Below are 16,889 nucleotides of genomic sequence, written 5' to 3'. Positions count from 1 at the left end.
GAACTGGATGTTTTAATGATTCCAGTTTCCGCGATTCACTGATTCACGAGTAAAACCCTTATTTATAAAATATAGCAATCTTAAAAGTCACCGTTCTTACTTTAAGCATTAGGCTGAACGCACACACACACAGATAAAGGACGGCCGGTGCAGACTATAGAGAGAAAAGTGAATCAATGTCAGTCAAACAAAGTCCCATAATTTCTTAGAGTGAAGCATTTCTGTTACGTCTATCATTATTGTAATTTGATTAATGTAGCTAATGCCAACGACAGCACAGAGTAGATATCGTCATTGCTGCGCTCCATGGACTGTGGAGCTGTGAATCGGTCCGTCCTGTTCACTTGTTCAAACGAACCGATTGATTCATGAATCGAATGTCGCAAACCAAATGTCAACTGTCAGCGCTGACTGCCGACTTTCAACCCTCTAAGCCTTGCTGCGAGGTGTCAGCCTGTATAGTTGTAGGTTTCCTTGTTTTATTCACCTATTTATTCTTTCGCTTGACTTTTAGCTGGATGCGGCTGTCCTGGAACACTCTGTGTAACGCTAACGAGGCGCAGACACAGCGCGTTAGCATTAGCATTAGCTCGTTAGCCACCTTGTTGCAGTGGTACAGGTGTTCCCATCGTCTTCGCCCAGTCTGCGGTAGCTAGCTGAACCGTAGGGGAGCATTAGCTACAAATATTGCTCATATTTTACTATATTTTAACGAAAACAATCATTGCTTAGTTGGCTAACGTTGGCTATCTATCTATATGTTTCAGTGTATTTTTTTTTATTATTTATTTTGCCTTAGTACAAGCAGTGCTTTCAGTTTCTTGACTGAGTCAATTGTTTGAACTCTCAACATTTAAAGAGGAATTTCACCCATTTTTCAAAATGTCTACATAATTCCCTGGTTGAGAGATATACCAAGTCACTGGGTTTGGTTTAGAATAAAATGATCCATTGATGAGAAATTTACTGGCTGAGATTTCTTCACAGTGGTGGTGAAGGGAACCAGGACTCCCAGTGTCTGCAACACAGAAGAGGCCATACTTATACTTACCATCCAACACAGCCAGTGAATCTGCATCTGCATCACTGCTTTGTTAGCTGATGTTCTGACTTTCTGAGTTTTTTTTTTCTTTTTGTTTTATAGCTACTTTCAGTTTCTTTACTAGGTCAGCAGATACGTTTATTGTTTGACTTAAAGAGGGATTGCACCCATGTTTCAACATTTCTGCATACATCAGTTGTACATACAGATGCCTGCGAAGTCGCTCAGATTGGTTTAGAATAAAATGATCCATTGATGAGAAATTTACTGGCTGAGATTTCTTCACAGTGGTGGTGAAGGGAACCAGGACTCCCAGTGTCTGCAACACAGAAGTGGCCATACTTATACTTACCATCCAACACAGCCAGTGAATCTGCATCTGCATCACTGCTTTGTTAGCTGATGTTCTGACTTTCTGAGTTTTTTTTTTTTTCTTTTTGTTTTACAGCTACTTTCAGTTTCTTTACTAGGTCAGCAGATATGCAGTTTATTGTTTGACTTAAAGAGGGATTGCACCCATGTTTCAACATTTCTGCATACATCAGTCGTACATACAGATGCCTGCGAAGTCGCTCAGATTGGTTTAGAATAAAATGATCCATTGTTGAGAAATTTACTGGCTGAGATTTCTTTACAGTGGTGGTGAAGGGAACCAGGACTCCCAGTGTCTGCAACACAGAAGTGGCCATACTTATACTTACCATCCAACACAGCCAGTAAATCTGCATCTGCATCACTGCTTTGTTAGCTGATGTTTTTCTTTTTCCTTTTGTTTTATAGCTTTTGTGCTTTCCAGTACTTTCAGTTTCTTTACTAGGTCAGCAGATACGCAGTTTATTGTTTGACTTAAAGAGGGATTGCACCCATGTTTCAACATTTCTGCATACATCAGTCGTACATACAGATGCCTGCGAAGTCGCTCAGATTGGTTTAGAATAAAATGATCCATTGATGAGAAATTTACTGGCTGAGATTTCTTTACAGTGGTGGTGAATGGAGCCGAGGGTCGCAGTATTTACGACACAAATATATAGCTGGCCATTTTGTTTACTATCCAAAACAACCAGCAATCCTGCACATGTCTTGTGGGGCTCTATCTGTGGTAGAATAGTGATACATCAAGTTTTATTGGAGAGGATTTTGCCTTGAGAATGCCTTGCATATTTATCTTTGCCGTTAATAGATTAAAAAATATGTTTTAGGACAAAAACTAACTCTGTCTGTTAGTTAAACAGAGTCCCAGGCATCAGGCCCTGCATTCATAGTGACGTTTTATGTGAGGAAATGTCTGTAAAGGAGCTTTCAGATGCATTAAATTTATAAATACATAAAAAAAATCCATTAAATATTCATTTGTTGTTGTTTTTTCACCACATGTTTCTGTGCTCCTTCTCTTTTCTCAGTAATGTGACAATCCACACGTCTCAGGATTGCAAGCGATGTGATCAGCAGGACAAGGCCTTGCGTCTTGTGGTGCAGAAATGGCCGACGACGTGGACGCCGGCCCGGTCAGGGCAGGACGGGGTGTAAGACCTGGGCAGCCGTGCGCCAGGCAGAAGTTCTGCAGCGGTAGCCACTCCCGAGAGCTCTTGGATGGGCTCCTCGCTCTGCGTGAAGGGGGCATTCTTTTTGATGTGGTACTGCTGGTGGAGGGACGACCCATTCAAGCTCATCGCATCCTGCTGGCAGCTTCTTGTGGCTACTTCAGGTCAGTAGTAGTGCATTAACAGTTTGAGGATCGTTTCTAATAATAATTTCTTCAGTTGAAAAGTTTGAAATCTGTGTTTTTAATGATGTTTTATTGTCAGATGTGTTAGACATATTTGCAACTTTATAATAATTATAATAATAATTTAACGTAATTCTTTAATATGAATTAATAATACTTATAATAATAATAATAACTTATTTTAATAAATTGATGCCTAGAGGAGCATAAAGTCCCCATCATTGAGCTGTGGAGTTGTTCTCTTGAATGATGGTTGATTTGGGATGTGTTGGGGATGAGGTGGGGTGGTGGTCATCCATGTCGCTGAATGCAATCAAATCCTCACAGCAGTGCTCCTAAATCTAGTAGAAAGCCTTCTTCCCAGGACAATAGAGATAGTTACTCCGACAGAAGCGGGATAAACTCTTTTTATTACTTAACTTTTTTATTTAAATACCCTTGATTTCACAAGAAACAATTAATGAACAGGTGTCCCAATACTTTTGTCCATATGATGAAGCTCCATGATGCCCACATCTATATCTTATTATTCAGGGAAATGCGGTATTCCTACAGTCTCTTCTGTTCTCTTTCAGAGGTATGTTTGCTGGGGGATTGCGAGAGATGCAGCAGACCGAGATCACCATTCATGGAGTCACGCACACTGCCATGACCAAACTTCTGGACTTCATTTACACATCTGAGCTGGAGCTGGATCTGGAAACGGTGCAGGAGGTCCTGTGTGCTGCTACACTGATGCAGGTGTGCCCTTTAAGAACAGGTTGCGTTCTCAGGGATTGATTATGATGGGATTAAATTAAGGGTTTAACTCTTTAACCTCAATGGAGATCCCAGGCCGTGTACATGCACTGATATTGATGCAGTAGGCCTGCATTTGTAGCATTAAAATCATCAGCACTAACTGAAAGAGGCTTGTTCAGTTTTCATATTCTTTATTGGCTCATATTTGTCTGGTGATTACTCTAAGTGCTTCATACGGAATCAGAAATGTATTTTTACTATATTAAATGCATACATAATCAAAGGCAGTCAAGGAGAAAGAGACTGAGAGAGAGCAAAATCAGGTGTTCTGTAATGAGCTGACACTGGCTATGATGGCTTGGCCCATTTCTTGCTTGTGGCAGTAACTAAATCAGTACGTCTACTGGGAAATTATCGGGGAAAACTATGCTAGTTTTCGTATCCCAGCCTTATAAGACTGTTTAACTGTGAATGTACTTTAATGTAGCTACGAAATCTTAAATCTTATGTCCAGCACACTTGCTTCAAACCTTGTTGAGTTGCTAAGTAATGCCAGGTCTTTTTTTTTATAATCAAATTTGTTTGGTAAATGTAGCTAAATATCTTCACGCACCGAAATGAATCTGTCCTTGCTGTCCTTATGTGGTTTTGTTTTTCATGACTAGGTCCGGGATGTGATTGGCTTCTGCTGTGAGTTCCTCTTCTCCTGGCTGGACGATGACAACATCCTGGAGGTGGAGAAGCTTGCTGACATCTACGGTTTAGACCAGCTAGGGGAGAAGGTGCGCTCGTATCTTCTAAAAAACATCCAGACATTCTCTCGCACATCTGTTTATCGCCAGCTTCCCGCAGAGAAGGTTCTGCGTGTGCTGTCCAGCGACGAGCTGCAGGTGAGCTCAGAGTACGAGGTGTTCGAGGCCGCTCTGCACTACCACTACAGCCCAGAGGAGGTGGATATAGATCAGGGGAGTCTTCAGGTGGGAGGAACCAAGGCAGAAGTGTTTATAGAGGTATAGTAAGAATGCATATATCGTATAGTTGTGGCATTTGTGGCACCAGAGCGAAAACTTCCCAAGAAAATGATTATTGAGTATTATGAGTAACTTAGTAATTGAGTAATTGAGTATTGGTCTGGTCAGGAACCCTTGCTGATGTTGGAGGCGGTGCGTTTCTGTCTGATGGAGAAAGCCATCCTGCAGCGCCTCTACAACCGTCTGAAGCCCTGCCCTCTGCGGGACTCCGTCTCCGCCGCACTCCGCTATCACAGTCAGGAGCTGTGGCAGCCAGTCATGCAGAGCCCTCTCACTCAGCCTCGCTCCAGCTCCTTGTGCATTCTGGGATTTGGAGGCATGTATTCGTCGGGCCCGCCAGCTGACAACGAGGAACGCATCCAAGCATTCCATCCATCCTGGGGGGAGTGGCGCAGTCTTGGGGCAGAGCGTGCTCCTCGCATGTCCAACATGGGCATTGCTGTCTTAAACAACTTCATTTACCTGGTTGGGGGAGACAAGAACAGCAGCGGCTTCCGTGCCGAATCCCGTTGCTGGAGGTGAGTAAAAGAAGTGTACCACACTGGATTAAGTGTTAGTAACTGCTGCATTTACATACATGGTAGCTCAAGATTAGACCCTCCCATAAAGGGAATGCTTGGCATTATCTCTGTCTGCCATATACATTAATTCATTTGGCATTGAGACGTTTGCCTGAGCTCAGTAAAGGAACAGAAAATCTATTGACCTCAAAAACATGCTGTGAAGATGCTAAAGAATGCATTTATTGAGTGTTTTTAGTATAACTAGTAAGCTGTGACTTCAGTTGGGGTGAAAATGCTTAAATAGGGTTTTTACAACCCTGTTTACAACCCTGTTATTTTGCCTTTAGAATAAAATGCTGATTTTTCTTTTACGGAGGCCTTGTGAAAAAAATGATAAGCTCTGCTTTTATTGGCTGCTTTACAACAGAAGCCGCATATTATAGCAGAGTTTTAACACTGTAACAAAAACACTGTAATTTTTCCCAAGTCTTATCAGCTGAATAGATTGTAGCCGTTAGCTTTTAGCCTAGCCCTCACTTCCCCTGGGTTGGCTTTCCCGAGACTTACTGCGGTTTCCCTTGTGATGTGTGTTTAGCTCCAGGTCGGTTTATCTGAGGTAGTCCAGTTTGCTTTCAAGGGAGCGGATGATGGAGAGAAAAGATGGTAAATGCTTTTTAGCTTTTAGTCTAGTAAAGATCCCTGTTTGCTTTCCCCCGACGTCATTGCATGCCAAGTTTGAGGTACCCTTCTGTGGACACTGGCACAGGAAAAGGGGTAGTCACGAAATCTGGTTGACGTAGCAACCCGTATTTCCTGACCTAGCAGGGTCCGGAGGTGATGAGCTGCTCTCTAGTATGAACAACACCATGTTTTGTTCTGAGGTTGCTGTTGCATTTTAGCAATTTTCCAGCTTTATTATGGCTTCCACTAGTGGGTTGGGATTGTGTGGATTTTTGGGGGTGTAAATATAACGAGTGAAGACTGTGATGTAACAGTTTGGGGTTTTTGGAATTGACCCGGTTTGAGCTCTGTTTTGGTTCTCCTGGATTTTCTTTTGAAAGAGGAACAACAGTGTTATTCAACTGTGCCAAGGAAAACACATTTCCATATGTTTTAAATCAGTGTTTTTTCTGTTTCAGTCAATTTCAGAACTTCTCTCAGTTAGAGGCAACATCTACAGTGTCTATAACAGCACCACATTAAGCCACTAGTAGGAATTAACACAAGCTTTGTCAAAGTTCTGCCACACTAAACCATGGCACGGCTGATGTAGTCTGCCCTTTAAAACACAGACATTTGTGTGTGTGTGTGAATAACTTCCAGCGTCTCCTTTTCAGTCTTTGAAATGTAGGCTTCACAGCATGTATTTGGTTAATAGTTCTGACCATAGATGTCCCTGATAAGCCTTCTGAGGCTGCTCCAGCAAACCTCACACTTTCCCCCTCGGATTTATTTATGAAACCAGATCTTGAACTACAATACATATACATCTCAAACATTCACTGTCATTGCAGGTCTCTCCAAAAAGCCAGTGAAGCTTCACTAGCAATTAGAAGTTCAAGCAAAACATGCTATTAGTCCCAGTGCACTGGGTGAACAGTCATTTCTTTTTAACACCAGGTTAGAACCAGATTAGACCTGCTGTGAGGTGTTATGGTGTGTGAGGGTAGCTTATAACACCACACACAAACATTTCTTTTGCTTGCATTCACAGGATTTTTAGAATGACATAATGGGGCCCGCAGGACTCTAAGGAGGGGAGCATTAAAAGCTTTTCACATTCATGATCAGATATTTGGATGCAGTAGCCATAATCAGCAACGCATTTAAAAACTGCTAATGGTTTGTCTACAGCCTAATCACATCTTGTATTATTTGGGCTGACGTATTGAGCAGAAGCGTTCCGTTTTAAAAGCATTGAAAGTATTGAATATAAGTGGCAATTCCAAATATTAAAGGTGGCATCTGTACTATGTTGTAAGAAAATATCTTGGCCTAAGCACCGGGTCCCCAGCTCCACCACACCGGCTAACAGATGCCTGTGAGGGGCGAGTGCGCCATCTACCCACCCAGAGAGAGCGTGGCCAATTGTACTCTCTCAGACTTCAGCTGCCAATTGCGAAGCGGCATGGCTCGGGATTCGATCTCACAACCTCTGTGCTTTAGTGGTAGCGAATAAGACCACTTGGAGCCCCTTCATCATAAAAATTCTGACACATTATAAAAACATTTTTCAGATTCACATCATGTAAAAAAGAAAACAGTGAAAATGGAGATACAAGCCTTTTGCATGACAGTTGAGATATATTGTGTGTGAATGTGACATTCCTCGGGTATTTCTCATTTTCACAGGTATGATCCTCGACACAATACCTGGTGTAATATTGAATCCTTGCGGCAGCAGCATGCGGACCATTGTGTGTGTGTAGTAGGCGACTACATCTACGCTATCGGCGGGCGCGACTACAGCAATGAGCTGGACTGTGTTGAGCGCTATGACCCTCGTACAAACATCTGGGAATACGTGGCCCCGCTCAAACGAGAGGTACTATTGAATTTGATGGGACAACTGCTAGCATCAGCTGCGTATCAGATTTTTTGATGTTACAAAAGACATTTCCCCTGCAGGTGTACGCCCATGCTGGAGCAGTGGTGGACGGAAAGATCTACATTGCCTGTGGTCGTCGAGGAATGGCTTATCTAAAGGAGACCTACTGCTACGACCCTCAGGATAACTGGTGGAGTGTGTGTTCCGAGGGCCCAGTGGAACGAGCCTGGCATGGGATGGCGGCACTGAATGGGCGCGCTTACGTGATCGGAGGCAGCAACGATGGCTGTGGCTACAGACGGGACGTCCTCAGGGTGCGGATTGTGTGTCAGGATAAAAAAATTGTTTTGCCCCAGTGCTCGATTAACCCTGTGAACTCGTCAAACAGTTCAAGTCATATATTAGTTTCATAGCAGTCAAAATACAGTTGATACCGAATCATTTATGGTAGTTACTGAATGTATAATACTCATGTATAATAGACACAGAATCATTTATAATAGATACTTAACAATTTTAGTTACTGAACCATTAATAGCTGTTACTGAATAATTTATTGTAAAAACAGAATCATTGATAGTAGATACTGAATCATTTATAGTAGTTACTAAATCATTTGTAGTAGATACTGAATCATTTATCATAGATATTAATAGTATAAACTGAATCAATGCAGAATAATTTATAATTGATACTAAATAATTTATTATAGATACTGAATCATTTATCGTAGATACTGAATCATTTATCGTAGATACCAAATCATTTATCGTAGACACTGATTCATTAATAGTATAAACTGAATCATTTTAGCAGTTACCGAACACTTTATAGAAGGTACTGAATTATTTACAGTAGATACAGAATCTTTTATAATTGATGCAACATTTTTACTGAATCCTATATAGTAGGTACTGAATCATGTATAGCATCTACTGGATACTTTTTAGTATATACTGATTTTTTTTAATAGGTACTCATTGCTGAATTCATAACAGTTACTGAATCATTTACAGTAGATGCAGAATCCATATATAATAGATACTAAGTCATTAATAGCACATTAATAATAAATAAAACTAAATAATAGATACTGATTCATTTGTAGCAGTTACAGAATCATTTATAGCAGATACTGAATTAATTACAGCAGATATTGAATCATTTATACTAGATAAAGAATCAGAATGTCTAATATTTGTACGTTTATGTATTCAAATGTCTTGTGTATTAAACTGTATGTACAGTAGATAGTAGATGTCATGCCGCTGGTGTGCTTGCAGGTGGGGTGCTATAACCCAACAGCAGACGTATGGTCAGTGGTGTGCCCCCTCCCAGCCGGCCACGGAGAGCCAGGCATGGCCGTTTTAGATGGCCGGATCTACATCTTGGGTGGACGGTCGCATGACAAAGGCAGTCGCATGAAATATGTGCACATCTATGACCCTGAGGAGGACCACTGGCAGAGCGGCACATCTCTGGACGAACGTGTGTCCGGCCTGTCGGCCTGCGTGGCCCTGGTGCCCAGGAACACCCTGGCTCAGGCCCAGAGCTGGGAGCAGAGAGCCAAATCGTCTTGGGAGGAGGTGGACTGGGATGATTCGGACAACTCCAGCGATGACGGCTGACAGGGTGTCCACCAGCCGGCGAAGGGAGGGTTTTTTTTAAATCTGCGCAATCCAGTGTCCGATATGCTTCATGCATTGTTGATGTGTGACGTGTTTAATTGGCGAGATCAGATAAGAATTAATTGGACTGTACTATTTATTGTGTCTAATATGTGGAATAACTGCAGCATATTTGCTCTTTATTTTGTTCAGAGAGTTCTTTTTTGTTATATTAAGAGAAATGATCTTTTTGCTTTGAGAAAGGTTTCATGACCTGCACTTTTTTCCTTCGTTTTTTCAGAAATCGCATGTACAATTAGGAATGGGCCTTCCAGAGTACTATATTTTCGTTTGTTTATTTGTTTGTTTGTTTTTACCAACATCATCTTAGGCATGTGCATGACTCATAACTGATTCAGCACACCAGTGCTCTGACATTTATGCAAACGTCCTTATATCACTCATTATGCATTTAGCGCCATACATAGTAATCCAAGTGTACAAGTACTACTGATACTACTGATATTTTCTTTTCTTCTTCAGTTCACTTACTTTAGTGTTTTTGATATGTTTGGTTAATCGCTCCTTCAGTTTCAGTGGTTTAAGTCGTAGTGGTCATTAGACGGTGGTAGCTGAGTGTAGAACATTCCACAGAGTTAGCAGTTAGCACAGTTAACCGTCTGTCCGTACTGATTAGCGTCTGTCCAGACTTTTCGCATTTCGTTTGGCATTCATTCGTTCATTTGCTCATCTTCCTGCTCCCCCACAACTGCTAGTGAACTGCACTGTCCTTTAGCCTGACCTCTAGTGTTTGAAACTAATGTTGACGTCCAGCTTTGCTTCAGGCGTTCCAGCTGTTCCAGATGAGGGACAATATCACAGAGAACCCAAATTATTTTTTATTGAATTTCTGAAGTGAAAGTGCAGTGTAAACATAAAGTTTTAAAACATACAACTCGCTAGTAGAATTACAGTACAATTGCATATGCTAAGCTGCAGAAACAGCAAGTTCAAAATGGAGTGTTATTGTGATCTCCAAATCGGCAACTTTACAAGAAAAGGAAAAAAATGTTCTGAGGTTTTAATGGAAATGTCATTTTGGAGCATTTCTATTGGTTCATTCATCAGAAAATTCTGCCAGATTTACATTGTCAAACAGTGAAGACGGGGGCCCAAGGGGTCCAGCGGACTAAGGCGCTGTAACTATCATCAGATAGCAGTTCACTATGATTCGCTGGTTCGAATCCCAGTCATTCTGCTAGCCGTAGGGAGCCAAGGCCCAGAGAGAGCATCATTGGGCAGATGGCGCTCTCCCCCCACAGAGCTTCACTGTGGTGGCTTGACTGTGCACGTGTTGAAGGGGACGAGTGGTGAGGGCGTTGCATGCGGGGTGGGGGGTGGATGAGAATGTATGAGTTGGATAATTGGTGGTCCAAATTGGACCACTGTACCTAGTGCTCCACACAACACCTAAATAAACATGTCTAAGCCCAGTAGACTCTAAGGGCAGGAGTGTCTCTGCCACTATTCCTATATGGAGGCTATTGCCCAGTGTGCTCACCTAGGTCTCTCTACCCCACTGTGAGCCACACCAAGCCCTTTTATACGCCATCTGGAGCTGATTAGGACAGCGTGCTTCAGTCGTTAGGGCTGTCTCTGCCTCCTCACTGCCACAGTGGATAAAGAGGTTGAAATGATTCAGTGCCGCGCTTTGATGAATTATGAGGCTGATTCAGTTTACGGTTTGTTGAAAAGAATTGAGTTGCAATACAGCCAATCAGAGCAGAGTTCTTCTACGTAGGCACAATAACATTTTAAAGGGTAAACATCTTTTGACTGGTCCATAAACCCACTGAGATTGTGGCTGACCTCAGGGAGAATACAGTCAGATAAGAATAATATAATTAATAATATAATAATTTCCACAGCATGGTTGAATGTGTTACTGCTGAAAGAAGCATGGCCACCTTCTCCCATCATCACAAACCGCCATTTATTTATTGAAATCCAGAGCAATAAGGGCAGACGCTCTGCTCTGCTTGATGGCAAGGGTGTTCTGTCTGCATGATCTGCCTCCTTTTACTGTGTTTCTTTTCGACAGCTGTGTGTAATTTATTGTCTGCATCTGGGCAGTTGAGGTGAAGTGGTTTGGAAGCCACGATCTCCAAAACCAGGCCTGTGCTCGTGGTGGTTGTTGATGTGCGTATTTGTGTTTTCTGCTCTGTGTCCAAATCTTAACCAGCAGTGACTTTATGAGAATGTGTCGAGCTGAATCGAGGTGATTGTGATGATACTGCTGTACACGCACTTTAACACTAGAGTTTGGTTTGCACTGACCGTGCCTTTTCTTCCTTCTTCTCCACCCAATTCTAATCTTCAAGTAGTAGATGTTGGGGGTTTGATTGTTGGGGGTTAATTGTTGGGGGTTTAATTGTTGGGGGTTTAATTGTTGGGCTTTAATTGTTGAGGTTTGATTGTTGAGGTTTGATTGTTGAGGTTTGATTGTTGGGGTTTGATTGTTGAGGTTTGATTGTTGAGGTTTGATTGTTGGGGTTTGATTGTTGAGGTTTGATTGTTGAGGTTTGATTGTTGGGGGTTTAATTGTTGGGGTTTGATTGTTGAGGTTTGATTGTTGAGGTTTGATTGTTGGGGGTTTAATTGTTGAGGTTTGATTGTTGAGGTTTGATTGTTGGGGGTTTAATTGTTGAGGTTTGATTGTTGGGGTTTGATTGTTGGGGTTTGATTGTTGGGGGTTTAATTGTTGAGGTTTGATTGTTGGGGTTTGATTGTTGAGGTTTGATTGTTGGGGGTTTAATTGTTGAGGTTTGATTGTTGGGGTTTGATTGTTGGGGTTTGATTGTTGAGGTTTGATTGTTGGGGGTTTAATTGTTGAGGTTTGATTGTTGGGGGTTGATTGTTGAGGTTTGATTGTTGGGGGTTGATTGTTGGGGGTTGATTGTTGGGGTTTGATTGTTGGGGTTGTGGGGTTGGACCATACCTGGTTAACCAGCTGGTCAGAAATGGAACTTCTCACCACTGCAGGCTAAATGCTCCCACCTCCATTCAGCTTTGATGGCTTATAAGGATGAAAATGAGGAGCTTACTATGCATGTGTGTCCAGGTGATGGGTCTCTGGTTGAAACAGAATAGATGTCCAGGTAGTTTTCTCCTTCTTCTTCTCTGTTTTCTTTGCTTTATAAATAAACCTCTCAGCACTGAAGGGATGTGGTTTAATTTTCGACTTGCAGACGGAACTCCACCACAGGAAGTGGAGATCTCTTGTGAGTTGTCCTAATTTACTGCCGTTGTCACTGCTTGGGGTTTTGAGTTGCGGATTAGCTTTTATTACATTTGGCTTTTTGACACGTCGCATCACTTGATCTTAATTGAATCTGTATTGTTTTGGGGGGTTTTCCAGCCCATTGCAACCAGTTGCAAAGTTAGATAATAACAATATAACAAATGAATTTGAGTAATTAATGAACCAATGAAACAAGTTCTTTTTAACATGGAATATGGGAATCTATTTAACATATTTTGGAGTTTTTAATGCCAAATAAGTTTGACTTTAACAACGTATAGAACAATCCACTGGTTTTGTTTACATTTGTTTTTCATGTAACTGATGACGGCGTGAAGGAAAACTCATGATGTTTTAACTGTAACTGTTTTACTCGTTGGGAATATTAAAAATTTCCTTTTTAAAAAAAAAACTAAATTCATTGTACTGTTTCTGCCCTTAAAGCTGTGGAAGTTAGAGAGACATCAATTCAGATCATTATGAAGTACTGGGACCTTCATTCATTGCTTTTTTTTATCGAGGGTATTAAAGGGTATTACTATCCTGCTTTTGTTGGAGTAACTGTCTCTACTGTCCAGGGAAGAATGTTAGTGAGGTCAGGACGCTGGATGATCACCACCCCGAGTATTGAATGGCGCACCATCATTCCAGAGAACACAGTTCCACTGCTCCACAGTTGAATGCTGGGTGGGCTTTATACCCCTTTAGGCCACAGCTAGCATTCGAGACCAGCAAAATCATGCAAAGCATGACTAAGCTGATTGACCAGCATGGCCAGCAAGACCAAGTATGACCAAAATCAAATGCAACATTTAGTACGCTGGATAACCAGCTAGCTTACCAACATGGGGTGTGGTTTTTGGTTTTTTTTGACCAGCTTGACCAGGTCTTGAGCTGGATTTTTTCAGCAGGGTATTTTTGTCCTGTTTTCAATTATGTATATGTAACTAACCCTTGTTTCGAATTAACCAGACTTGGGGTCAACTGTTTTCATTGTGTGACCTTAAAAATATCAGGTAAACTGATTACCCTTCGAGTTCTGTAACTTACAGTGTACAGTGATCTGCAGTGGTCCTATATCGTCCATTTTTTAGTGTTTTTGACATTTCTTGATGAGGTTGAAACAGTCCAGAGTAACTGTACGCCATTGTATAACTCGCCGTACTGTCCAGCAACAAGAAAGTAATAACTCTACACACTCTGGAGGGTTTAATGCTTGGTCCCTTAAGAACCATATTGGCATGTGTCAGATGGCCGTAACTGCAGCAGTATTGCGTTGCTTTAAACCTCTTTAGCTCCATTAAATCACAGTCCTGTCGGAGTAATGCAGCCCAGTGGAGCCGTTAGAGCCACAAAGTGTTCGGCCTTTGCTGTATCGGCGTCTGGGGAGTGATTACACGCTTAGTTGCGTCCCCTACCACCCCCTCAAACATAAAATTAAGAGCCACGCTAGACTGTTGGCCCAAATGCAGTCTCAATTTGCTGTTATTGTGAGTGTGTGTGTGAGTGTGTCGAGGTCCTATGAGCAAGAGGCAGGTCATTAGAGCTGGAGTGTGAAAGGACAGTTAAGAGAAGCCCAGAGAGGACCACTTTGCACTTGAAAAGCCCCCCACCGACTCCATGACATACGACATGTGTACCTGTCCTCCCAATACCCTTCTGCTTAGACACAATTAGCAAGCAAGGAGGAGATGGCCCTAAAAGTGTGTGTGTGTGTGTGTGTGTGTGTGTGTCTGGGTTTCAGCTGACAAATGTGCTTCGAGCAGACTCCTCGCTCACCCTGCCCATGACTAAGGCCTTCTGAGGCCTGTTTCTTGCAGTTTCTCACTCGTAGCTCTCAGTGAAACAAGTGGAATGACTGTGGAAGGGACAGACTCTGAACTCTATTTTTGATCTCTGATCTATTTTGATGTAGCTTGAATTTGATGGAACACGCCAGTATCTTCATATGTTTTCTGAAATGACATAACATGATCGGGCAGATATCTATGGGGCATTGCATGAGGCCTATCCTATAAAAGTTGAGGGATCCTCCCAAGCTCTACATTTACATTGAAGGTGTTTATCAGATGCTCTTCTCCAGAGCGACTTACTAGTTTGTAAAGACTAGGATCCAAAACACACCTCTAAGCTTAGATACTACTGAATACAAAAGTCAGTATGGAGACCACAATACTCCACACTGCACTTCCCCCAAGTCCTCTCAGAAGAGGAGGGTCTTCAGTCTGGGTTTGAAGGCAGCGAATGTTGGACTCTGCTGTTCGGACACCCAGGGGAAGTTCGTTCCACCACTTCGGTGCAGGACAGAAAAAAGCCTGGACGCTCGTCTTCTGCAGTTCTTAAAGGATGGCGGGTCAAGGTTGAATTCTTGATGTTGTACAGGAGAAATCTGCATGACTGAGTCAGATTTGCAACAGTCGAGAACAACAATAGGCTTTGTGCTGCAATGTACATTTAGTTTTGCATGGGAAACCAAAACATTCTACGTTTGAAGAAAGGAAAAGGTTGACTAATAAGACATGTGCAACTACACAAATGGAGATGAACATATATGGAACTGTGAGTTGTTAGTTGTATTTGGAAAAAATGCCCAGAAAATGAATTTTCTAAAATTTACACCAAGAGAAGCTGCACGCTGGGTGGAGACATCACAGTTATCTCTCCTCTATATGGTCCAGTATTAGTTGCCACATGCTGGGTTTAAACTGCAGAATTGTTCACAGCTCTGCTCTTATAATGATGGATCCTGTTGTCCTCATAACCGGAACAAATCCCACGTAAGAAAAGGTAAATGGTAAAAGTCAGAATCTTTGTGAATGTGATGTGGCTTTTAGAGGCTTTAAGCTTTTCAGATGTCTGGGTCTATCCACCACTGAGGACAATTCGGTGAGGTTCTCTAGAACTGAGCGCTTCACACCCAACCGCCCTGAACGACTGTCTGTGTCGAGGCAGTTCAGTTATGCAGAAAGTTTGAAGAAGTCCCAGGCCCAGTAAATATGAAACTATATTTAACCAATCACGGAAATGTAATAAATCGCAGCTTTCAGGGGGAAAAACACAAAACTCCAAAAAAAAAAAACTTCTAAAACCTTCTAAACTTTCAATGGATGTAAATAGATTTTATTCCAAGTAATTTTAGAGCATTTCTAATGATTCATTCATCGTGAGATTTTATTAGTGAATTTCTTAAAATTCTTAAACTGTTTAATTCAGTCATTAACATGAACTCACTGATTCATACTGGTTTTGTGTCAAATGTTCACTGGCCACTTGCTGTCAGTGTAGTGTAGTGTAGTGTAGTGTAGTGTAGTGGGTAACAACACAGCCTTGTTGCCCTGTGATTCCCTGGCCATGCAAGCCCACCACTCCACACAAATTAGAGTCCTTGGGAAAGACTCCCAAACTCTTCATTCTCCTACCTCTGTAACCCAAGCTTCAGCCAGAAGCCATTGGCAAATACATTCTTCAAACAACTCTGAAACTTAGGACATCCAGCATCTGCCAGCAAAGGAGCTCAAGCCCATTAGTCTCTATTGTTCAGGTTTTGGTCTAAATTGAAAGGCTAAAGCTCAAAAGTGACAAATGTGAACGATCACAAAGCAGTTCTGACACTAAACTAACAGAGTAGGATCAAATCCCCCAAAATTCAAATTTAGGAAATGTAATGTTAAATATATATATTAAATAAACTAAGGAAAATAATTCATTTGTATAAAAGAACAGCTAATTGAAGTCTTATTTTTGAGATTATACAGTAAATAACTACATTTCAGTAGACCACATGACCTAAAAATGAAAAATTGACTTGTATGACTTGAAAATGTGGCAAAACCTCATAAAAGCTAACTTATACCAAAATATGGACTGACCACTGTAACGTCCTCTACTTCAGATTTCCATTCCGCTCAGTCTTTCTATAAGCTGCTAGACTCAATATTTCACATTAAAATGATGGCTAATAAAACCTCTGCCTGATCGAGGAGCTCCTCTTGCAGAAGGATCTTGACTGCTCATCTGGCCTCTTGTTGAACTCAGTCTTGCTTCCAAGTTCAGAGAACACAGATCCGCCACGTTATCACAGCGACTTTCACACTGCTGTATTTATCTAGCGGCGCAGCATCACCAGGACACACTGTTGTTCTTATCAGCTCCAGACACAGAAAAGTGTTACTGACCTCCTAACCCTGAGGGTCACACTCAGCTCCCTGATTCTGATGGAGACTTCTCTGAACCATCAGACGCTTCTTAATGAAGGAGTTTAGGACCTTTTAAAGGTTTCAGGAACTTTCACTTTTCATGTGCAGGTTCTCCACTACTCTGAAGGCTCTTCCCACTCACACAGCTGCTTTATTAATAGTCCTTTATGAAAAAGTAAGGTTTTAATGAA

At 41.8% G+C, this 16,889-nt stretch overlaps 1 protein-coding gene across 1 annotated transcript; it reads left to right on the top strand.

Moving 5' to 3' along the window:
• Window positions 1-372: 372 nt before the first annotated feature.
• Window positions 373-12,942, top strand: klhl22 (kelch-like family member 22). The gene is made up of 8 exons (XM_072682409.1): window positions 373-464; window positions 2,446-2,750; window positions 3,347-3,512; window positions 4,178-4,522; window positions 4,652-5,061; window positions 7,399-7,591; window positions 7,675-7,908; window positions 8,878-12,942. Exons 2-8 carry the CDS (start codon window positions 2,524-2,526, stop codon window positions 9,220-9,222), a joined length of 1,920 nt encoding a protein of 639 aa, XP_072538510.1. The 5' UTR covers window positions 373-464; window positions 2,446-2,523; the 3' UTR covers window positions 9,223-12,942.
• The last annotated feature ends 3,947 nt before the right edge of the window (window positions 12,943-16,889 follow it).

The sequence above is a fragment of the Salminus brasiliensis genome, chromosome 6 (assembly GCF_030463535.1).
Source record: "Salminus brasiliensis chromosome 6, fSalBra1.hap2, whole genome shotgun sequence".
Classification (NCBI taxonomy): Eukaryota; Metazoa; Chordata; class Actinopteri; order Characiformes; family Bryconidae; genus Salminus; species Salminus brasiliensis.
This window is presented reverse-complemented; position numbering and strand designations above follow the sequence as displayed.

What these genes read in the sequence shown, in the direction of transcription:
- klhl22 (XM_072682409.1), top strand. Translation starts at nt 2,524, where the DNA reads ATGGCCGACGACGTGGACGCCGGCCCGGTCAGGGCAGGACGGGGTGTA. An exon ending in GTGCTGCTACACTGATGCAG is followed by an intron (nt 3,513 to 4,177) that starts GTGTGCCCTTTA and finishes TTTCATGACTAG; the next exon opens with GTCCGGGATGTGATTGGCTT. An exon ending in ACAGACGGGACGTCCTCAGG is followed by an intron (nt 7,909 to 8,877) that starts GTGCGGATTGTG and finishes GTGTGCTTGCAG; the next exon opens with GTGGGGTGCTATAACCCAAC.